This window comes from Zootermopsis nevadensis, unplaced genomic scaffold (assembly GCF_977971745.1).
Source record: "Zootermopsis nevadensis isolate Lab colony 2312 unplaced genomic scaffold, Znev_1.0 Znev_ptg000031l, whole genome shotgun sequence".
NCBI classification, from domain to species: Eukaryota; Metazoa; Arthropoda; class Insecta; order Blattodea; family Termopsidae; genus Zootermopsis; species Zootermopsis nevadensis.
Window position 1 is genome coordinate 3,316,261 of NW_028259163.1, and position 24,333 is coordinate 3,340,593.

At 35.8% G+C, this 24,333-nt stretch overlaps 2 protein-coding genes across 10 annotated transcripts in view; both read right to left on the reverse strand.

The window, feature by feature from the left end:
• The window catches only part of iav (transient receptor potential cation channel subfamily V iav), a 39,561-nt gene extending 21,876 nt beyond the window's left edge, over window positions 1-17,685 (reverse strand). For 2 of the 6 annotated variants that reach the window (XR_002544016.2, XR_015538073.1), the window contains exons 1-19: window positions 17,558-17,685; window positions 15,629-15,764; window positions 14,663-14,837; window positions 13,723-14,041; window positions 12,356-12,573; window positions 11,451-11,676; window positions 10,272-10,387; window positions 9,341-9,574; window positions 8,219-8,370; window positions 7,067-7,283; window positions 6,767-6,928; window positions 6,191-6,379; window positions 5,798-5,913; window positions 5,052-5,263; window positions 4,579-4,902; window positions 3,585-3,823; window positions 2,729-2,856; window positions 2,215-2,403; window positions 686-857 (exon numbers count right to left, since the gene is read on the reverse strand). Coding sequence is in view for 1 of the 6 variants with exons in the window: in XM_022069936.2 (XP_021925628.1) it covers window positions 2,211-2,403; window positions 2,729-2,856; window positions 3,585-3,823; window positions 4,579-4,902; window positions 5,052-5,263; window positions 5,798-5,913; window positions 6,191-6,379; window positions 6,767-6,928; window positions 7,067-7,283; window positions 8,219-8,370; window positions 9,341-9,574; window positions 10,272-10,387; window positions 11,451-11,676; window positions 12,356-12,573; window positions 13,723-14,041; window positions 14,663-14,837; window positions 15,629-15,741 (3,333 nt within the window). In the remaining 5 variants the exon portion in view is untranslated. Of the gene's footprint in view, window positions 1-685; window positions 858-1,551; window positions 2,404-2,728; window positions 2,857-3,584; window positions 3,824-4,578; window positions 4,903-5,051; window positions 5,264-5,797; window positions 5,914-6,190; window positions 6,380-6,766; window positions 6,929-7,066; window positions 7,284-8,218; window positions 8,371-9,340; window positions 9,575-10,271; window positions 10,388-11,450; window positions 11,677-12,355; window positions 12,574-13,722; window positions 14,042-14,662; window positions 14,838-15,628; window positions 15,765-15,867; window positions 15,952-17,557 lie in introns of those variants that run through there. The other 4 variants (XR_002544017.2, XR_002544018.2, XR_015538074.1 and 1 more) reach the window with 4 other exon arrangements.
• A 1,133-nt stretch (window positions 17,686-18,818) lies between these two features.
• Nuak (Nuak family kinase 1) overlaps window positions 18,819-24,333 on the reverse strand; it is a 43,534-nt gene continuing 38,019 nt past the window's right edge. For all 4 annotated transcript variants that reach the window (XM_022069966.2, XM_022069963.2, XM_022069965.2 and 1 more), the window contains exon 22: window positions 18,819-23,983. In XM_022069966.2, coding sequence (XP_021925658.2) covers window positions 23,872-23,983 — 112 coding nt within the window. In that variant the 3' untranslated portion in view covers window positions 18,819-23,871. The remainder of the gene's footprint in view (window positions 23,984-24,333) is intronic.

The following is a 24,333-nucleotide window of genomic DNA, read 5'->3' on the forward strand; positions in this document are numbered from 1 at the left end:
CAGTTTAATTAATTCAAACATGCAGAATACTGTACTCCAAGTGGACACTTTCAAGAAAGAATAAGCTTATTTTTCACCAGTTCTTTAAAGCCTCATATTAAAAGCAGAAAAAATGGGAAACTGAAGATATGTTTTCAAAATGATTTGTTACAGAACAGAAATAAATAAAAATATTATTCCTGTTAACCTGTTTTCAAATTATTCATCCAGTTTACAAAATTTCTTGTATCTATCTTACCAATGTAACAGTGAGAAAATGTTTAATTATAGTGTTTTATGGACTTCAAAGGAGAAATTAAATACTAATTGATCAAACCTAGTACTGTAATAAATTGGCATGTTATTGGAAAGACTGACATACTATTGGAGCCTCTGATTTTCTGAAGGCACCAACTGAAGTGTTAATGGTGATGCCAAGGTCGTTGAACCTTCAGCATCCAGTGATAGCTTGTTCGTTCTGTTTCAACAGATTCTGAAACTATAACACCAGCATTTAACCATGTCACTGTTCTATTTTCCTCAGATGTGTCCATGTTGTCACAGTTCATGGTTGAATGCACACAGCCATGCGGTCACCGGTGACTGTATTTGCGTACAGTGCCATGAACTGATCTCATTTGAAGAACCCTCATATTAGAAACCCTCTACTTCTGCTACCTGTTACGCTAGCCCTAAGAAAACTTACTTTGATGGTGAAGATACTGAATGCAGACTACGTTCACTTCTCATCAAAGGTCCTCAGGGTAGTTTCCAATGACTGCTGGAACCGTGTTCCATGACATGCACTTTATATATGTAATATCATTGATGGCATGGACTATTAAGGAAATTATGTAATGGAAACTGCTCTGCGCGTGCTGGAAGAGAAAAATAAAAAAAGTGAACTGAACATAACGCTAAATTATACACATTTAAAATAAAACATTTTGAGGCTGTGAAAAAAATATTACCAGAAAAAATTCTTATACTCTAATGTTACTAGTGTAAGTTAGTTGCTTTGCATGACAGAATACAAAATATAATCCCTAACAAATCTGATCTAGAAAATTAAGTAAATGATTCCTCAGAAATATTAAACTACAAATTATAGAATATAACTAAGTATTCAAGGGAAATTTAACATACCTTTGGTGCTCAGTAAGAAGGGCTTAAATCAGATGTAATGTGTATAGACTTAATCCGTGTGAGAGTGTGTCTGCTTTTCACAAAATAACATTTTCTCATTATTTATCTGAATTATAATTATTACACATAATCTGCATAATTTTAAACACTAAGCAAAAAATAAATCCCAGATACAGGTACCATATTAAAGGTAAGAAATATACACAAAGAAATGAAATATTTAACGTAAGTCAAACATAATTCTCAGAGGAGGGATTGTTAATGTTGGCTAACACACAGCTCAGTGACGTGTTTTCCCTCATTAGCTATGAAAGAGTGGACACTGTTTCAAAGATTATTAGTCAGATGTCATATGACCATACCTCAGATTTAATTTTGCTCAACTTTGAATAATTAGTAAAAAAAATTAAATGCTAGTAAAATAAATTAATTGATTTGAGTTCATGCAACTCCTTTATTCCTTCTTTGCAAGACCTTTTCTTACATCTTCATTTTACAATGAAAAATATATTTCATTGTATTCCATATATTTTTAATTATACCTTAATTTACAACCCTATGATTTATTTAGCCCCTGTGTTAAACTAGTTCAGAATTATAGTGTAGGTGAGGCAGTAAGATTTATGAGGAGCCAAAGACCCCATGACCTGCTTCCGAGGCGAACTGTAATAATAATTTCATCAATAAAGCATATTTATTTATGATAGAACAAAACACAGACAATATTTTCCAACATTACAGGTATTTTACATCAAATTTTTAAATACTCATATTTACTTTGAATTTCTAACAGAAGAATTTTAGAATTTTCATGATGACATGAGCACCAGCTCTGACAAGACATAGGCAGACGGAGATGCTTAGTTGTCAGATGACCCACATATCGTGACGTCTTTGGTGGAAGAAGCAGAAGAGGAGGAAATTAAATACTGAACAATGTCCAAATTCTGGCAATACGGTGTATATTTCGCTAATGGCAAAAGGTTTATCGAGTTCCTCCAAAGAGATGCATAATTTTAGGACCCAATATCTCATACAACTTGTTTGTCAGTTTTCACTTAAATAAATTAAAATTCAGTAATGATTTACAAGCTTTCTGCATCTTTATCCCACTCCAGTAATACATTCATGTTGGCAATGTTGCGTGTACTCCAGGCGTCAAGTGGATCTGGAGGCGAAACAGGTGGATCTGAATTGCCATTCACTTCTCGCTGAACACTAGGCACTGTCGCAGCTGACCCAATTCTTCTGATGGAGCCGGTGGTTGAGGGAGCAACCCTAAGAATATATCAAGGCAAATTTACAATATAAAATCTAAATTAAAAATGAATAACAGTGAAGTTTAATTCAACATTATGATCATGTACTAAATATCACCATACCATTTTCAGGAGATCTTTGGTATGGAGGTGATCCAGTCAAAGATGGCTAGACAATGTTGTTCTTCTGGGTTGTGATGTAAAGTAGACTCATAAGTAGAGGTACCAACATTTCAAGAAAAAATACCTTCTCCATCTTCAGGGCTGAAGATGGAGACAGTATTTTTGTAGTTCATAAACTTTATTCAGTGACATTTAATTCCTTTAGGAACTTTGATTATTACCTGTTAATGCGCGCTGTTTTTGGCCTTGGTCGTGGATGAATGCTGGAATGTTTCTGAGCCAATACCACCTTTTTGTTCTCACTCTGTACATCAGATGCATCTGTTATCACAGAACCTCTCCGTTTCTCCTGAAAAATGATTGTTAAGTCGTCTGTTTCATATTCAATGATTTGAATTCTATTGTAAAACTTGTAAAAAACATTCTACTAAAATGTATTCCTACAATATAATGTCAAATTACCCTACAGAAGGGTAAAACAAAAGAATAACAGCTTAAATCCAGAATATGATTTGATTATTTTTCCTCTCCATAGAATATCTCCAAATATTCTTAAGCTTGCTTAAAAATAAAAATCACTTCTTGGGATTCTTAAACCACATCTTATCTGCATGGTGAGTTACCCCATGGCAGAAAACTCAAATTGATAAAATAACAGCAATCAGTAAAGTTGATGCTTATATAAAATTAAGGAAATCACTCTAGCTGAATTATCAAGGTGGTCTAGCGGTTAGAACGCCGGGCTTGTAATACTGGGGTCCCAGGTGCTCAGATTTACAACTTGTGTTGGGCAAGGCTGTGGTCCAGGCATAACAGAGTTTTCCTCCGGGGTTTCCCCGGTTTCTCTGTGGCATCCCAACAATTACTACACTCTCATCATCATCTCGCAAAAAAAGTGGGTCACAGCAGGAGCGTTAAATGTTGCGGTTCCGATCGAACCCATGTACTGATGGGTCGTGAATCCTGCTAACCACCAATGCATACCATGCTGAACGATGTGTACTGGACACAAAAAAAATCACTGAATACTCAAATGCAAAAGTAAAATGAAATCTGTCAACATAGAGTATTACTGACATTTTCAGAGGACTGCATATTTCTGACGGATCTTGCATCTGCAATGGGCCTGGACCGATCCTGCACAAAGGTTGGGTTAACAAGGCCACTATCTGAAGATGTATTTGAACCGGCGTCCTCAAGGTGCTGAAATAAAAGCAGCTGATCTTGACTGGTACTTGTCCTGCCTGATTTAGCACTGCGTAACCTGGATGAATGTGCCCTTCTGATGCGAGAAACACGACCCAATAGCGGTCCATCTGTAAGAAGCGAGAGTGATGTGCGTTAAAAATTCATATCATTGTTTTCTAAAATAAACAGCATCGATAAAAGTCCTGTTGTGAGTTCAGTTAAATAAAACCTTTCTGCAGGTGACTATAAGAATTTGAAGATGGCTGTCTTCTGGGTTGTAGTGCCACGTAGTCTCGTAGAAGTTTACCAACATTTCAGAGGTCCTTGCTGCCGCCATCAGGGTGATGAGTTTGCCAGAAGACAGTCTCTTTGAAGTCACTGTTACGAAAAACTCAAATCCTACTTATAATGAAGGTAAGCAATTCAGGTGTCAAAGTAAAACATGTTTACAAACTGTAAACCATAAAATTATGTTCATCATTTAAAAAAAAAGCAAGATTGAAGTCTTTAATATTAAAATCATAGGTATCACCTTAACTGATGTGGTTTGAATAAACAGTTCTACTCAGACGCATGCCCCCATACAGTCCAACTGTCGATATCACACTGAACGACACATGCACAACACAGCGGTGGGTCTGGTAACGAACTATTCAAAACCACCAGGTATTTCTGTCAGACATGTACAAATCCAGAGCTTTATCACTATTATCAGATTTTACCAACAAAACCACAGAAACTTAAGATACATAGATCAGACAGTGTTCAGATAAGTAAACTCCTGAATACGAGAGACTTACATGGGTTCATTCTCTTTATTCTGGAAGGAAAGTTTTATAATCAACAGGTTATTTGAATGTCAATCTCTTGCACGTTAACCTACCACGAAGACCATCGCTATCACTGGGATCTAGCTCGGTGGCTTGTCGCAGTCTCTCGTTAAGTGCCTCCTGCGACAGTGAGAGGCAGCAGTACTTATGTTGCTCTCTGAGAGACACCTCCTCTACTCCATCCATATTGGCGGCTGCTGCTGCTGCTAGCTTCATCAGCTCGGATTCTGGTACATGTGGCAGTTCTGAAGCTAATACTAACTGACGGAGATGGTCTTTATCTGAGCGGTCAACTTCCAACTTGGGATAAAGCGATGGAGTTACTAGTGTAGGCAGCTCAGTTGCCTTCTGCGGTAACGTGTTAGTGACGCGCCCGCCTAGATGAACAGGAATTATATTTCAAAATCTAATTTTTTATGAATATCCCAGCCAGGGAATTTCCTAGCCATTCATGAAGATCAAAGGTCAAATTCTGACAACCAAACTAGAATTGTTGTCCAAGGCAAAGAAATATAAAACATAGTACCTGCTGCCTCGGCTGGTACACTGAGAGTTGCCGACATCATAGCCGGAGGAAGGGACGGCGCTGGGACTGGCACCTGTGGCGTTCCTGGTTTTGTTAATGGCTGCGTAGGTACGCTCAAGTCCAGATCATTAGTAAATGCCATCACATCCAGCGCTGCAGTCAGAGCATCCCCAAAGCCAACAGTTGGATCTGGCTCGGTCAGAGAATCTGGACTGCAATAACATCCAATACTTTATGGATTCTCTTCGTTCACGAAGCATATTCAGTAAAAGTAAACATGTCAAGCATGTAGCAACAAAATGCCAATAGCAAGGGAATTTACTGTGAAAGCAGTTCATACAATGCCTGTATTTTTTACAGCACAAGAATAGATGGCATCATCCTAATGGTGCAGGCAGCAAGCAACTGTTAAACGTAGGTACGCTTCTAACAGACTTCATGGTGCAACAACCCAGAAGACAGAGATCTTCATAACATCAGAACACCAACAAGGAATAATGTACATACAAAGTCACATAGTTTAAATATTTCACTGTTATTAGTGTAATGACTGGTGGTTAGCCATCATTAGTTAACGCTCAGGATTTTGTATCTAAATATTAATAACAAATCTTAGTATGACCACCAGTCACTTAAGATGGAAGTACAGTCAGGATGAGCAGTCACCGAACCCAATACTGGCGACATGAAACAGGAGTTTACTATTAAAGGAATTTTACATTTATGTGTGGAGTACTGGAACTCACCTTGCAGGAATTCGTACTGGAGTAGAAATATCTGCTCGGTCCCACATCAACCTTCGCAGTTCCTCGCCAGTTATTCCTCGTTTCTTGAGTTCTCTAATTGTCACCTTCCCAACACGCTGAAATTTAATTCCTCTGTAGATTATAACAGCTGGACAATTTCAAAAGTTTGCTTTGAGAATGCTGAAGTGACGAGACAACTCAGGAAGACCTTGGCATATATGACAAGATAATATTAAAACAGATGTTATTGAAGCATGATTTCAGGGTGTGGGTTAGATTCATCTGGCTAGGACCAGTTATGGGCTCTTGTGAACATGGTAAAGAACCTTTCAGATGCTGAGTGTCCTGATTATTAACTTGTCAAGAATTACTCCGCTCCATGCATTTTGTTACCTTCCAGTTGCTGACAGCACCTTTGCGCTGTTTAGCCCGTGTCTTACTCTTGCTCTTAATAACCATGACCCCCCTCTGTTCAGTATTGGGGTCATCTCCAGCACCCAGTGAGATGCTGTACTCTTGTAGGTAATGATGCGCATCTGCCTGGTTCACAGCTCTTTCCAAACTTACAACAATCTTTGCCCACTGAAAAATTAATGTAACCCGTTATCATCAACACTACGCTAAATGTCAGACAAGTTGGTAAATCACAGCTGAACTGAAGCTCAGTGTGCTCAGTTGGATTCTCTTTCGCTATCGCACAAAGTTTTAAAATTATACATGTGATGATGGACATAAGAAAGATAATAGTGACATATTATTTTGCATGAGGAAATTTCAGCGGAATAAACACACGCTAATAAACAACAACAGCAATGACATTAATGAAAATTTATGCAATTAATTGTTGACACAGTCGGTTGTACAATGTTGTTATCTTTACAATACATGAGAAGTTTACGTTAAAGAAACTGTATAAATCTAAGCACATTACATGCCTACTACAAAAACTTAAGTACAATAAAAACTTACCTGTTTCATCCACTCCTTCTCACTCTGTTCGATGACATGAGCGTACGTATTGCCCATCATGGCAATCAACATGTTTAATAGCAGAATTGGTACAAGAATCATAAAAATTGTGAAGACTGTCTTTGCTAAAGTTGGATACGATGTGAGACTCAACTCTGAATACTGAAAAAAGATATGTCTGTCATACAAGAAACCTCAGTTTTACATTAGGGTATAAATATACAAGTTAAATTATAGAATTTAAAAACATTCTTGTACATAATGTAATGTTTAAAGTATTCCACTGGAATCCATACTTACATTATAATCACCAAGTGTAATCTGAAACAAAGCCATCCATGTTGAAGAATAAGAATGGTATAGAGATGTTTTAACTCCAGGAAATCCTTTGTACAAGAAGTAGAATGATTGTGAGAAGCCAAATAAAACAATTGAATAGATCATACCGAATGTAAGCATGTCACCAACTATCATAGAATACACCATTGTAACAAATGGCCCAGTCAAGCGAACAGCACTGAAAATTAGAAAATAAAACAAAGTTAATTAATATTCAGGAGCCCGCAGCAATTTCAGCCTCTTGAACAAAGCGCCATACTTAAATACGAAGATGTGCCTTCGACACTGCCCAGTGTCTGTTTCTACAATATTTCAGAGGCTGGCTGTGGCTTCAGATGAAGTAATAAGACTTACTTTATGAGGTTTGGGGTTCTAACTCTGTAGTTTGATATATATACTGACTGGTATTCCATATCCTGTAATTTCGTGTTTCTTGTCTGACAGCCAGCCTCCAAAATTACATGGATAAATTTAAAATAAATACAATGCTCAATGTCCACAGAACAACCCTAAATCACAATACCAGATTATGAAACCTTAGAACTATTATTCAGTTTTAAATGGAGAAATTAATATGTTGTCCACTGATATCTCCGTGTAGTCTTACAGACTGTAACCAAAACCACCATGTTCACCTCTGTGAGAACTAAAATCTCATAAAACCAACATTTTCATTGTCATTTCAGAGTCTTCTCCAAATTTATGCAGTCTGACATGAATTCCATGTACTAATTAACATGCATTAAATCTCTGACCCTGTGTAATTCCTGACTATGCTTCCAAACACATGTATGATATCTGTAGATGTTGACATTTTTTTGCACAAATCACAGCTGATAAAGTTCTACTGTTTATTCTCTTTATTTTTTTATATGCTATATATTTCACTGCTGTTAACTTTATTATAACTTCCAATAAAATTTTATAACATTTTCATTATCATTTTAGAACCTTTGTGCAATGATTAGACATCTCTAGAGGCTTTGACATTTATATCAGATATCAAAATATTAGCAGAATCCCAGTAGTGTTCATACCTTGATGACCTCACGTGTATCAAATACATGTGTCTAAGTATCACACTTGTGTTCATAAACCAGATCTTCAACTTACCCGGCAAAGAACATGAGCAAAAACCATGAACCAGGAAGTGCAAATACTAAAATTGCTTCCTCAGTTATAACATCTCCAGTTAGTCGAAATGGAATGCATGCCAGAATCAGTAAGTTTGACAGCAGGAAGATGGCTTTATCTGGAGAATGCATCTGTTTAAAGACAGAAGTTTTAAGAAGGTGGTTAGGAACACTTAATACATCTTAAACACATCATAGTCGCGTTGAAAAATCAAACACGACTAAAGCTGATGATAAAACTATTCGGGAGTTGTGGGTTATTGGGACACATCACTTTAAAAATAGGTTAGGTTAGGTTAGTTGTCATTTATTGAAATAAAATATAATAACTTTCAAGTATATGTCATTTATCCACACACATTAACCTAACCTAACCTATTTTTAAAGTGATGTGTCCCAATAACTCACAAATACCAACTATTCACATTTTTATAGCCCATGTGACACTATAAAATGTACAGAAAACATAAAAGGGAATATACATTTGAATTATTCTAGCCAAAACCTTTACAGTCATTAATTGTGGAACATAGTATGCTGAATGTTATTTTATCCATAAGAATCCAAAATATTATCTTCCTCTTCCATTTAGACATTACTATATTTAGATGTCTACATCCTTATTAAGGCAGTAATTTTCAGTTAATGTCTAGCGATGTATAATCTGAAATACGAGTTTACAGTACAAATGAAATATTGGGTGATGCAAACAATCATTTCTTTCATTTCAGTGATTTTGTCCAAAATATCGTCAAAACATGTAGTTCGGCAACAAAATTAACATTTGTAAAATAGTTGGAACTGACACATGTAAAAAGTTATTATGACAATAATACCAAGAGTCTACAAATAAATATAATAAAGTTGCATTATTGATAAACAAATTTATCAACAGCTCCTATGTTTCATTTTTATCTTAATTTTATAAGGAGCTATTATAAAAACCATGAGGTTCGTACAGAAAAAACCCCATAAACCTATGTTCTTAAACTCTTCAAACTTCAGTACAAATGACATATCTAAGCATATGAAAAACAGCTTCAATTAATACTATATTACCTTAACAATTGACGAAAAATTTGTAAGAATGTGCAAAACATACCAGCTGTTTACAGAAACTCCAGAAGCCTTGATTCTTAATTTCTTCGCCCTGCTGGACAATGACGTAGCACAGCACACCAATAACAGTCCCAATTTCAAAACCATAGCGAGCCAAGTCATTCCAGTCTGTTCCACCCAAAAGAGGCTTATTACGGTCAACTGGTCTCAAATAAATGGCCATACTGAGCGTAAAGAGATGAAGGAACAATATAGCTAGACGTTTCAGGAACTGATTCTATAAAGAGATAAACCAGAAGAATTAAAGGTACTTGTGGGTTATCGGGACACATCGCTTTAAAAATAGGTTAGGTTAGGTTAGTTGTCATTTATTGAAATAAAATACAATAACTTTCAAGTATATGTCATTTATCCACACACATTAACCTAACATAACATAACTTAACCTAACCCAACCTAACCTATTTTTAAAGCGATGTGTCCCGACAACCAACAAGTACCGAATTAAATATGACATCATTACTTGTGCCCAGTGCTTCATGATAGAAAATTTTAATATTTGCATATACAATTACTTGGTTCAGAAGAATTTAACACTTCCTTAAACTCAGCTACATCCCCAAAATGGATCGATTTTTTTAATAAAAGTGGCATGACATATTCATTTCTGAGTTTTAATTGCCTGAAATCCATTGGAAAATTATTATTTTTTAATAAAACAGGGTATGTGACTAACAGTATGTTGATGTTTGTCTCCTGGGTAGCAACACCTTGCAGACTTGTAGGTAGATGCAATAACAGGTTTCAAGTTCATAAGTTTGTATTTGTAGCTTAACAAGCATCCAGAATATCACTTTCAATTTGTTTAGTATTATACAGTAATTTTTCCAGATTTATGGCGTCTTACAATTCTAGGATGACAAATATTCTAGTTCTCAAATAACCATTACCCTTAAAACATAAGCCATACTCACCCTAGCAAATGTCTTCCACTTTTCTTCCAACAATCGCTGAATAATTCCTCCATCTAACATATCTAAATGCTCCTCTTTTGTTCCATTCAAGATTATGAAAAGTGCTGAATTCCAGTCTGGATACAAAATAGGCAAGAGATAACTTCACCAAGAGACAGATTCAACAGCAATGTTACACGTAATGAAATCTCTGAGACGTTTGTCCATATGAGTCATTGTTCGTAACTCCATTATACGAATTCCACCACCAACATGCACTGCATTGTTCTATGTTTTTGCAAGAAGCAAATTTTGGCTAGGACCATGTTAAGGTTCAAAAAACATTTCATGAAAAATCCTAATTCGCTCACATCTAAAATTTAAAACTTGTGATCAAGAAAAAAGCAAACACACTGTAAAACAAAGTTGGCTGAGTAAATAGCACATCACAAAGTTATCCATTTGGTGAAATGTACTTCTTTTGTATGGGTTTTGTTATAATTCCAACCACATATAATCAGGTTTAAACTAAATAACATTAATAATAATTATACAAGAAAACATAATTATATTATAAGACTCGAGAGGCATTTGCAGCAACCAAATTCAATAATATCTCTCAGGCAACGAGCTACGTCAAAATGGAACAATAGTCCAGCATTTCAGAGGCATTCTCCGTCTCCATCATCAAGTTCTGTTCTGATGTGGCTTGTTGCCTGAGAGATTTTATAGTAATTATTTTAAATATATGCAAAGTACAATTGGTATGATTCAATCCCTTGACACAATATGATGTGTGCGTGTTTCTTACACAAGATTTCTTTAAGTTACTTTAAAGTTATACCCCATATTTGATCTGTGTTGATCATTCCAGCCCCTTTTCATCCAAACAAGGGTTGAGCATCCATTTATAAGGTGTAAGTACCATCATGGAAGATTCTGTTTGTCCCAATGAATCTGGGTTCATGAGAACGACGGTTGACAGCGTAACACGGACCAGAAACCATGATGCGAGATCGGGGAATTGATATTCTTCATATTGTCCATACTTTATTATTGGCAGAGGAGAAATAGAAAGATCCACAAATAAATCTGACAGGGGATCAACCCCAAAAACCCTCTGAATAAAAATCTAGTGCCATAACTTAATACCAACTCATTCACTTTATTAGCGCAATTAAGAACATTTCACCGACTTACTGGTTCGTCCATCGGGCAACAAAGTATCCAGTGCATTTAATGGATAGGCTGAACAAGTGATATTACTGTATCGCCAGAATTCTCTTGCACTGAGTTCCAGCATCTCTCGGAAAACCTCGGCTCGACCTAGCTTACAGGCAAGTGTGAGTGGAGTGAGACCTGATAAGTTAACAATTCCATTGCTGGCAGGTAACTTTGGATGACGTAATGCATACCCAAACATATCCTAAAATAACAAGTCAATGACAAATCAGAGCAGTTCTTCGAAACACACACAAAATACAGAATGAGCACAAAAGAACTTTACACTTTCAAAATAATTCAGGAAGAAATGTGACATATATAGAACTCCACACCCACACGAGACCACTATTCATACAGCTATGGTATTTATGTCTGCATTAACCCCAGCGCTCCAGACTTCAACTGCAGTTGTAAATCAGTGCATCAAAATTTACAACATACATAACCTAACTCTCATTACGAGTTCAGATTTTTATCTTAAATTAACATTCGGTACTTGTGGGTTATAGGGACACAAAACGGGAGAGTCGAATATCTGGACTTGGATTGGACGGAAAACTGTGCATGCTTATCAGTATACCCGTATACTCAGTTGTTGTTGTTATCTGTTAGTTCGTTCAGTTATTGAAATAAAATATAATAACTTTCAAGTATATGTCATTTATCCACACACATTAACCTAACCTAGCCTAGCCTAGCCTAACCTAACCTAACCTAACCTAACCTAACGTAACGTAACCAAACCTAACATAACCTATTTTTAAAGCGATGTGACCCGATAACCCACAAGTAAATAACATTCTTTTAGTCAAGTAGTGAAAAAATAATGGAAGAGAGTAAGGGTTAAAACTTTTAACACGTGGGAATTCATCTGTGCGTACCAACTTGTCACAGACAACCACCATGTGTAGGATCATGTTCCCAAACGAGTCCTGAGCATCAGGACTTGCACCCGAGTCAAGAAGAAGATTATAAACACTTTCATTGGAACAACACGCAGCCCAAGCCAATGGAAACTCTCCTAGATACGCCAAACCTTCATAATCTGTATGTTTACTAGGTCTTGACCTTTGTTGATCCCTCGGTAGAAAGAAGCTACCTGTATTGCGAACAAAATAAACCAACAATTAATTACAATATTACCATTTCGTATGAACATACTTCAACAAGTTCATTTGCTTCATTCAACAAAAATAGAGCCAATATTCTGTATAACTGTCTGTAATGATGCAAGACTCCTGATTATCCAGGTTGACTGGGAAATATATTTTCTCGGATAATCCACAAAAGCGCAAATGTAACAGATACATAAGCTTATTTGCAGTCATACGCTACTTAAATTTTTAAATATTTACTTCTAACACAAACAAATTCTATATAAATATAATACAGTATTGAGAAATTACCGTAATAAGGTTAATAAATGAAAGTATACCGAGTGTCATAAGCTTTAGGATTTAACAACAACTCATTTATGTTAATACATTAAATATTATGTTATTGTAAGATTTGAGGTTTTCACAGCGGTCAGTATGAAGATTTCTGTCTTCTGGGTTGTTGCGCCGTGTAGTCTGGTCGATGTTATGTATGCCCTCTGAAACGTTGGTTAACATCGACAAGACTACAAAGCGCAACAAACCAGAAGACAGAAATCTTATTATTATGTCATTGTCGTATTTATTCCTTTCTTTTTAACCCTTTGAAGCCGAAGATCGTCTTCATAATATTTACGAATCCAGACCGTACCGCGAAGAAAACACTTCACCTCACCATTACGAAAATCAGCTGGTTAACCCTTTGAAGCCGAAGCTCGTCTTCATAATATTTACGAATCCAGACCGTACCGCGAAGAAAACACTTCACTTAACCATTAGAAGTCGAATCAGGCGGTACCACATAAGATTTAACAAAAGAACATCCCGGTCAAAGCCTTAAACATTCCATTTACATACACAGTGAATTCTGGTTAATTGCGACACACAATTAAGCGGCTACCCCGATTATGCAAAGTTCCACGTAAAGAATTAAAAAGGTTTGTTCTTTAAGATTGGGGTCCGCAGTGGCCGCGCGGTCTGAGGCGTGGGCCTTGTGCCGCGTGGTCGCTGGGACCGTGGGTTCGAATCCCACTCAAGTCGTGGATGTTTGTCCGCATTTTTCTGTGTTGTGCTGTCCTGTGTACATGGTAGAGGCCTTGCGACGGGCCGATGCCTCGTCCAAGGAGTCCAACCGAATGTTCAGATATACATACCTATGGCTCTTTGTGAAACATTCGCTCCTGCTTCTACGAGGTCCTGAACGAGTTCATTATTAGCATAGGCGATTGCTAGGTGCAAAGCACTAGCTCCCAAGTATTCTTCGCCCTCTACAACGTCTATAGATAATTTTGGAAAACACTTCAGCAGAGTGCGAGCTAGCCGTGTGTGAACCTTTGTGTCGCATATGATGAGTACATGCAGTAGCGTTTCACCCAGTGAGCCACGGTACTGCATTTGCCAACATGCTTCATGGTCAGTCCACTTCGCAAGTGGATCATGTTGACTCAACGATGCTTCAATTGGAAGAATTACCTAAAAAAATAAAACACGTGGTCCCACCGTTCTTTACAACACCTCTGTGTCAAAAATAACATCGTCGAATCTAAGGTAATTATTCTGTTTCATCTATTAAGAAAATGAGCACTTGTGGGTTATCGGGACATATCACTTTAAAAATAGGTTAGGTTAGGTTAGTTTAGGTTAGGTTGGGTTAGTTTAGGTTATGTTACGTTAGGTTAGGTTGGGTTAGGTTAGGTTAGGTTAGGTTAGGTTAGATTAGGTTAGGTTGGGTTAGTTTAGGTTAGGTTATGTTAGGTTAGATTAGGTTAGTTTAGGTTAGGTTAGATTAGGTTAGGTTGGGTTAGTTTAGGTTAGATTACGTTAGTTTAGGTTAGGTTGGGTTAGTTTAGGTTAGGTTACGTTAGGTTAGGTTGGGTTAGGTTAGTTGTCATTTATTGAAATAAAATATAATAACTTTCAAGTATATGTCATTTATCCACACACATTAACCTAACCTAACCTATTTTTAAAGCGATGTGTCCCGATAACCTACAAGTACCAGAAAATGTTAGTGAAAATGAAACTATAACAAACATACTTTATTATCAGCAATGGAAAACTCAGTCTGTTACATTCATGTTCAGTGAACATTACCTGTTCTTGGCCTCTGAACTTCCATCGTAAATACTCAGCCCTGTTTATAACCTGTCCTTTCCCATCTGCATACATCAACACTCCAAACTGTTCTTTTATCAATTTCTCCACTTCAGCTTGGCCTCCCACATTGTAAGCATCAATAAGTTCGCCGCCATTTTTATAATTTGCAAGCCTGAGGGCATAAACATTAAAATTATAAACACGTGTAACATATTTAATTTAAGACTTGAAGCTTGCAACACAATAACATCCACTTCGGCAAATAGCTTTGTCAGTTGTGGACAGAAGCCCAAAGTTTCTGAGACACCTCCCCCCCCCCCCAATCGCCTACATGGCGTGTAGCAGGACAGTTTTACTCTTTTATAGATAAACAACTTAAATATGTCTTGCACATAATCAATAATTGCATATGTCACATTTCCAATCATCTTGTTCTTCATATTACTCTCTCGTTATTGTTTTAGAGATATTAAAATTATGTCATATATTTTAAGATAAACTAGAGTTTGGCAGAAAAATATGCTCGTAGCAATTTATTTCTGAACATAATATTTCTGATTGTCTTTAAATTTTAAGGTGTATATTTTAAATATTTCAAAACTAACAGAACTATTAAAATTCATATTCTTATATTTTGTGTACAGTTAGATATTTCACCAGTATTCTCTACGTAACTAAAGACTATTGTTTCAATGAATCGACATTGAAAATGACTTGTCTTCTGGGATGTTGCACTGTGTGATCTCATAAATTGGGGGGAAAAAACATTTCATAGTTTCTTATTGCATCAATCATTAGGGCAACATCAGAATCTTCAGATTAATTTATGGGTAGAATTATACAAAAATTTCAATTCATATTAACGTAAAATACGATAACTGTACTTCATTAAATGCTATACATGCTGGTTTTAGAGCGAGAACATAATCAAAAATATACATCTCTGAATGAACAAGAAAGTACCTGTACAACAAGCATTCATCATGATCAGAAGCTTGTGAAATGACACGATCCAAAACTGACCCCTCATTCACCAGGGCTCCATGTGATCTGCCACAACATGAGGAATTCCCCATGTGCACATCATTGTTTGACACTACTGATAAGAAAACGGAAACCACGCTTAAAAACATTATAATTTTAACAATTATTGTCTAATAATAACAAGGGATAATTGCATTTAGAATATGTTACACTCTAACCATGTAACAATAAGGTATTCCAGGAAGAACTCGTACAGCAGTGACGTCATCAGGGCGACCAAGTATATTTAGTTACATTGAACAGTTGTATCCGTCACTCTACTAGCAACATAAACACGTTTCCGAGCATGCGCAGAGGATCATGGGTAATTGCGTCATCATGGTTCGTTTTAGCATTAGTAGTAGGAACCGGAAAGATATATCGATATAAGGATGTTTGTGTGTAACTTAATATTTTTGGGCCGATAACGAAGGGCTCAGAAAATTAGTTAAAAATTAAAAAGGGGCTCGCACAAGCCACTCGTAGTCCCTGTCCTACAGCACGACAAACCATCCTTGAGAAATAAACATTTATTTGACAAATGTTTGGCTGTTTATTAGCAAAAAGCAACGTTGATTTTGTTCTGTCCTCAACAATTTCAGTCTCTGTCTGATAATTCTAATATTAAGTGAACCACTTGCAAACTGAGACGACTGTTACATTGAATGAAATATCAGAATTACGTTTAGTATTTTATAGATGGATTCATAATAATATTGGCCTCCCATGCACGAGCCCAGTCGCGTGGGTAAAACAGCAGACTCTGTGCCTGTCCTCCGTTGGTACGACCTAGTACGGGAGTAACACGTGACCAAGGTCAATACATTAGAAGTACAAGTTTGTTATTGTCAGTTAAATTGGCCAACAAAATTTGTTGTTTCCTACGACAGTACTTTTATGTTGCATGTTCCAAAATGTGCATAGATCAGATATCGGTGATCAGAAAGGCTACTTCACAATATGGTACTCTATTAGGGTAGATTCGAGAATGCAAAGTTAATTTGTATTAATTTATATACCTGGTCATACTGCAATTGTTCTCTGAAGTAGGTAATCTTATTAATATGCAAATTCAATATGAATCACACTTTTATAACGAATCTACATCAAAAGCACAACAATGCATAAATAATAATTTTAGAATTTGTTGTTAAGACCCGCTCGTTTTCATAAATGAATAATATTATTCCGGGATCGGTGTATTTCTTTTTAGTCGTCGACAGCTAATTCATCTACGAAAAGGATGTTTCTTCAGATTGACATAATTAAATCCGTTGATGAAGTAAGAAATCAAAATCTAATATAAAAAAACATAGTCCAAAGTATGCAATATAAAACTTCCGAATTATTGCCAAAAAAGAAAATTAAGAATGAAATTTGATTATACTGTTACAGAATACCCTTGTGTAAGCGGAACATATTTTTGCTTTAAAATATCAGTATTCTTGCAAATAGTATTGGCATGAAAACACATCTAGCTGAAGCACTGACCTTGAAATGTGGCTTATTATAATGTCTCTAATCATCCTAGGAGGTGCACGTACAGACAAAAATACGGAAAACAACTAATTTTGTTTGTTTTTGTTTAGAAATTTTAATGAGGAATCAAGAAGCATTCGCCCGGAATAAATCACTGATAATTTCAATCTAATGCCCCTTTCATAATTATTGGAACATCACAAAGAATCTGCAATAGCAAAAAGTCTGCAAATTTTAGATGAACACTATCGATTTAATTGAGTTTATGGCAAGAGATCCATACTAAAGTTTTGGCCGAATACAAAACCTAAAGTTTACAAGTATCACAATAATAATAAATGCGTAATATCATATTTCCCTCCTTATTACTACACACAATAGCATACGTACCTTATAAAAATACTCGTACTATCACAACCACACCGAAAGACGTTCGGTGCAACACTACATCAAAGAACACAGATTAACCCAGAAGCGTAACTCCAATGCTATTGACGGGCAACGCCGCTCCGTGCGTATTAGCAAGTAAACACAAAGGCGGTGTAACAGTATCCCAGTTTGTAAGGTTAACTACTCTTTAACTGTGCTTCTTGCATAATACCTAATTACAAAATGAATATGAAAGAACTTAAGACTCTATACTTATTAATATTTACAAATAATTCAACAACGCTTATCAGTAACACAAGATTATATTCGACGAACACAATGTACACTAAACGCAATACTGACATCAGCTGTAGTGCGTAACCTGAACATAGCAAGAGTCAAAAGAAACTAATGCTATTTCCTTTCTACCTACACATGGAACTGTATGAATATAACGTGTAAGAGATCAATATGAGGTTCGTTTACAAAAACAAATTTCTGTAAAAATTGTATGCCGCGCAATGGTGTACCGAAACATATCCAGGCACCTGTAAAATGACAGAATCTTCGCTCATGATGTGCAAATGTTTGTCATAGAAGTAACATTCTACAAGCAATATAAGGTCCAATGATGCCCCACGAGTAGTTACCATACGCTTTCTTACAGCAATTCTGTAACTGAACTCTATCTACACACTTTAATACTATCTGGTACGTCACGTGACCGAATAAAAATCATACAAATAGGGCAGCCGGATCTTGGATTTAAACCAATTACACATTTAAATTTGGGATCACTTGCAGATTATTACGTGCCTCAAATAAAATGCAGTTCAGGAATTATCAAATAAGTAACAAATACAGTTAAATATAAATTTAAATATTTGTGTACAAAATAAATTTCAAGAGTACACTAAGAAAAACCCTTGCATGGAGGCAGTGTAACACAAATAAAACTGGGACAGAGATAATAAAAATGGAATACCAATTTGTGTTTTGAGAACAGTCAAATTTTCACTGTAATTTTAAAAAAAGTGTTTTCTTCACAGAGAAAGTAAATTACATATCAGCTTTTCTTCATTTCTATGTACTGAAAAGCTTTATTTGGTTTATTAATCCCCAAACATTCACAATACATGTTCAAATAGTTGCTAAAGAGCAGCACACAGATATGGGATTTGGGTATTTATATACCTCGCTGAATATGTTCTATAACAGATAGCAAGACAGAAATTCAATTAATAATAAATAAAACTAATCAATGATTTAATTATAGTAAAAATTATAACATCAATAAAGTTTATTTCTTTCTGCCTTTTCAAAAAATCTATTTTTTACAGCAAAAGTGTCCATGTCATTTATTTAGTTTTTAATAAGTTAACAAGTAACAATTCTGAATAACACATTATCAAAATATCTCTTAACACAAAGCTCTGGGTACATTCCAGCATTATATGCCACTTATGGAAAGCCAAAAGTATGTGATATCCACAAAATATATGAATTCTAAAATCACAGCAGTGTTCCTCTAACGCAGTAGTATTCAACATTTTTTGTTCACGTACCCCCAGATATAATTTCTCTTCAACTTTGTACCCCCAAAGTTGTTGGTGTATAATTCAAGTTATACATAGTATATAATCTATATCTAAAATCAATTAAATAAATTACATTACTGATTATTCAGTGTTTATCATAAAATAATACATTTTTTTTTTTAAATTTTACGTACCCCCCCTAAGATGTCTTCGCATACCCCCAGGGGTACGCGTACCCCCAGGTTGAATACCACTGCTCTAATGCATTGCTACTAAAATGAAGAGTCGAAACTGATCTGAAATGTTAAGTTTAAGAAAAATATTGGCACTTAAAGGATCAAAAATCTTCACAAGTAAGGACACTAAACCACAATGAGAGACAAGCAAAAGCAAACAAGACTCCATATCAACATATTCTTATTTTAACAAAAATATAACCGAGATTCTAACAAATTTGCAGTTACTGTATTGGCAAAACAGCAGAAAAACATTGTTTAATAACGGACCTTTATCCTTATGTAAGATGCGAGAAACCAATATTTTAACATACGACATAAAAGTATCCATCAAGTAACTACAGTGAGAATTAATGATGCTTCACTTTCAATTTTATCATATGTACTCACCGATATAAAAATTACTATACTCCACCTCCTCTCACGTGTCTTCCACGGCCATCATCAACTTTCACCTGATTCACCCCCAATTACATCACTTCCTTTAGATCCAACATTTTTCTTCAGCACACAATTTCATATTTTCTACAATCTGATTAAAACCCACAAAATAACAATCTTTAGAATTTAAGAAATAACTCGGCCAGTTATGAAATATACAAAAAAAGAAAAGAAAGAAACAGCATCATTTACTACTGTAAAGCCAATTTTAATTTAAGACACTTCCCTCAGTGTTAGTCAAGTGTATAAAGCAACTGTCTCACTATTATTATTACTTTTGTTATTATCTCATGGCTAACGCAAGCCATCCCCAAACCTTCCTCCCTTAAACTACTACGTATCTACCCCTCCACATGCCCCGCTCAGTCATAACAGCTGGAGGGTAAGAATGTTTACCAAAAGAAAAGTATAAATGGAGAAACTCCTTATCTCGTCTCGTCAAATACTGAAAAAAAGTAACACTTATATTAACATTAGCATCGATATTGCAGCTAAAATATAATTACAAAACTTGTGTAATTTCCTTGGCAGTAGGCTTCATCGATACTGTTGTCAAAACAGTTTACTTATACAAATATTATTCCACCAACACAGCCCAGTTCTTGACGCGACAAGAAATCACAGTTTTATAAAGAACAACATTAATTTTATGGTCAAATACAACACCTAAGCAAAAGACGATGTTCAGGAGACATATGACGGGTCAACCTTATGCAAGGATAGAGCGTTCGTCATGTAACCAGACATAAATATATTTCAACGTGACTTACACTTTACTGATTACAGAATAATATCGGCCACCTTTAACAGGAGAGATTGGTGTTCAGTATATTAAGAATTTATTATTGAACTATACAGTATAGTGTATCTCACTTAGCACCATTTTCTTGACAATTATGCTATTGCATAATAAATTTTAAATCAATACTTCTGTAACTTTTTCAATCCATGAACCACTTGGTCTCACATACCCCTTTCTCATAGGGACTTAACTGTTATTTCAAACTATATATAATCATGAGATATAAAAATGTTTGTAGGCCCTCTTGAGCTACGATTGACAGTATATGAAATGTAACTCACATACCCCATGAGCTATATGTAACCTTCGTTCAGAATCAGTACCTTAAATCAGTGGTCCCCAACGCGGTGCCCACGGGCGCCGCCAAGGCTTTTTTTGGGTGCCCGCGTTGTTACGGAAAGAGGTTATACTGAATAATGAAGGCCGTTCGACCATTAACATTATAAAATCAAAGCGCAGATCTTGACTTACTGACGCCCATCTTGACGATTGTTTTCGAGCAGCAACATCATCCTACACTCCCAAATTTGAAAAACTGGCCGATGAAATGCAGCGCCAAACATCACACTAACTTCCCACTTGAGTTATAATAATTGTACTTATAAAAGTACGTATTTTTGATTGCATAGTTCCTTGTATCATTAAACGTCGTGTTGTTTTGCGTATTATTTGGTGCCCATATCTTATTTGTCCAGAGAAAAGATTTGGCTTTAATTGGTTGGTGCCCGCCACGATCTCATAAACTCTCAAATGTGCCTGTAGGCACAAAAAGGTTGGGGACCACTGATGTATATGTATGGGCATAGAGACATAACCTATTCTTTTACAAACACATTTACCAATATGCAAATACCTACTAATGAAAGTTTGTTAACAAAAATTCCTAATGACAGAGAATAATTCAGAAATACTTGTATGCTATGTTAACATTATATTACATTTGCCAGTACCCACAATGTGAAGAAGTTCACATCACATTAACTTCAAATATTAAAAATTGTAAATTTTATTCTTCATAAATGAAATAGTCACGACTATCTGCAACGTGTAAAACTTATTTAACAAGAACAAACCAAAGCTGTGTTCACATTTAGTGATGAAAACTCATTACTATACAAGCACAGAAAATAAATTGTTCTACAAAATTAAATGACAATACATTTTGCAAGTGTCGTCAATCTATACTGCAGTACCAGTTAATTTTATCACCCGAGTTGATTCCGTACCACACTTGACTACCGTACTCCACATACAACTCGAGTCAGACCTCAGGTTGGATTTACAAGTATTACGATCTTAAAATACTTACTAATTTAAAAACAGATCAAATAAAAATATTATTTATAACAAAGAAGCAAAAGTTTACAAATAGTACGCAATGCAAGGGGTATAAGGATAATGCATCTCGACTAAAATCAGGACTAAACGATTTTATATCCACACTATACAGAGGTGGTACACTAAGGGCAGAATAATAGCAAATTGTCCGTCTACTTCTTTACCGTATATCAACTACCATTACACCATAGACTACACTGGTTTAACTGCATGGTCCCATTTGATAAACAATTGTTTGTTGTTTTTCCATTATGTTGGCAGTCAATATTCTCTATTCTGATGGCATACTGTTTTTGGTGATGACACTGAAATGGAGACGGATGGGAAGAAGGATAAGAGGGAGACCACGGAAACGTTGGATAGATGACGTGGAGCAGGATGTGAGGACGATGGGAGTGAGGGGATGGAGAAGAATTGTGAATGATAGGACAGAATGGAAAAAACTCGTCGAACAAGCTAAGACCCACATAGGGTTATAACGCTACAAGAAGAAGAAGAAGATGACTGCAATGAAGTAGAATGTGAAGTTTGCTGTCTTCTGGGTTGTTAAGCCGTGTAGTCTCAGAGGTCCTTGATGCCTCCATCATCAGGGAAATGAGTGGACTAAACGGCGCAACAACCCAGAAGACGTAATCTTCAGATTCGCCGCCGTGAAAACCTAAAATCCTACAAGTAGACTGTGTTAGCATTGTTTCAGAAATACTTGGTGTCTTCATCTTTAAGGTAGTGTAACTCCTAAGCAGTCTTTGCAGACACTTATAGTACACATGTTCTTCTGAGCACCGAGTGTTAGCAAATGGGAAGAAAACCCCTAAATCTTTTAACGAGTTAAAAGGGTTCTCAGAAAAGCCTCTAAGGAAGGAATATTTCCAGTCCCACTGAGCTACACAAACTGCACATTTTTTCCCAAGCTAACCATATAATCCCTTTGAGAGAGAGACCCTACACCCTTTTAAGCTCTTTCTTCCTATATGATTGCGCTCCATGCCCATACAGAGGATATGTACTGTAAATATTTACATTGGCCAACGAGAGGTCACACATTCTTCAATATGAATTGCAGATTTCTTTAGAAGAAGGCAGTAATGTCTGTACTAAGTAAAGTTCAACAAAATGCCATAATTAAAACATGTGTTGTAACCTGAAATTACATAAGTTTAAGAGTGACAAATACTCGTATTCCTGTGAATGCAGCTGAAAGCTGGTACTGATGCCAAACTGTAAGTTATTTTGTCCGTAATTTGCAGCAGTTTTATATGTTGTACAGTCACAATGTTTCACTGTTCGTGCGATGTAATAGGAAGCATTCCTCTTTTCCAATTTTTTAACTTTCTATTACATGTACACGAGCTTTTGTGGGCTCATATTTTAGTAGTATTTCAAATTTCACTCAAAAACTTATATACTTTCCCACCCCTAAAAGGCACAAAGCCAAAGAGTTACATAGCCGACATAAAGGTCACTCCGACAACAATCTCGATAAATTCACTCCGATGTCAAAATGCGTGGGTTTCGGTATAAACATAACAGCAACTTCATACAGCTACAATTAAAAGATAACAATATGGTCCAGTGAAAAACGTATTTAATAATTATTTTAAAATTTCAAATGTAATAGAATCCATACAGTTTATGCTCTGTTCTAACAAAAATTTGTTTCTATTGATAATTAGTTGAGGATACTGGAGAAGAAAGTTATAGGTAGATAATTTTTTGTATGGTAAAAGTGTAAAAAAAATGGGGGGGGGGATTGATATATCAGCTGTGGACATGGACCTCTGCAAGGTTGTCACAACTCAAATCAAAATATTTGTATTTATAATTACTTTTACCAATCCCATGCATACAAATAGTTTGTTCTTTAATCCATCTGTTTCATGCAGATGTACATAAAACATTTAGCTATATCCATCCCTCCACACAAAATTTTAGCTCTTTACGCAATCTCCAAGTTCTCCGACCCAATTCTGTGTTGTACGATCAGCGAGGGGCGACTGGCCATTCGGATTCCATCCAGAGATTCTCTCCAGTCGTCGTAGGCGATCCATTAAACACTGAGGATGGCACATCCAATGGGCTGTTTGAGTTATACCTTCAAGACAAAAAATAAACATCATAAATCCTAACTATACCACAACAAAATATGATATATTATAAACATTTCTCACAAGACGAAAAACTACAGCCACTTCTGATAATATAAAACATTTGTAGGAAATTCGTACAATACAAATGCAATTCTACAGATATCGAATTATGAATCATAAACAGTCATAAATAACCCAACCAAGGTCCTTACAAACCCAGAAGGGGCAGGTAACACAAAATTACATAATTATCTTAAAGTAACATAAAGATTAATATGAAGTTGTAATTTTACATTTCAGGTCAGAGGCATGTTTGAGAACAATCAATATTTAAGTAAAATTACAAACTTAAGCA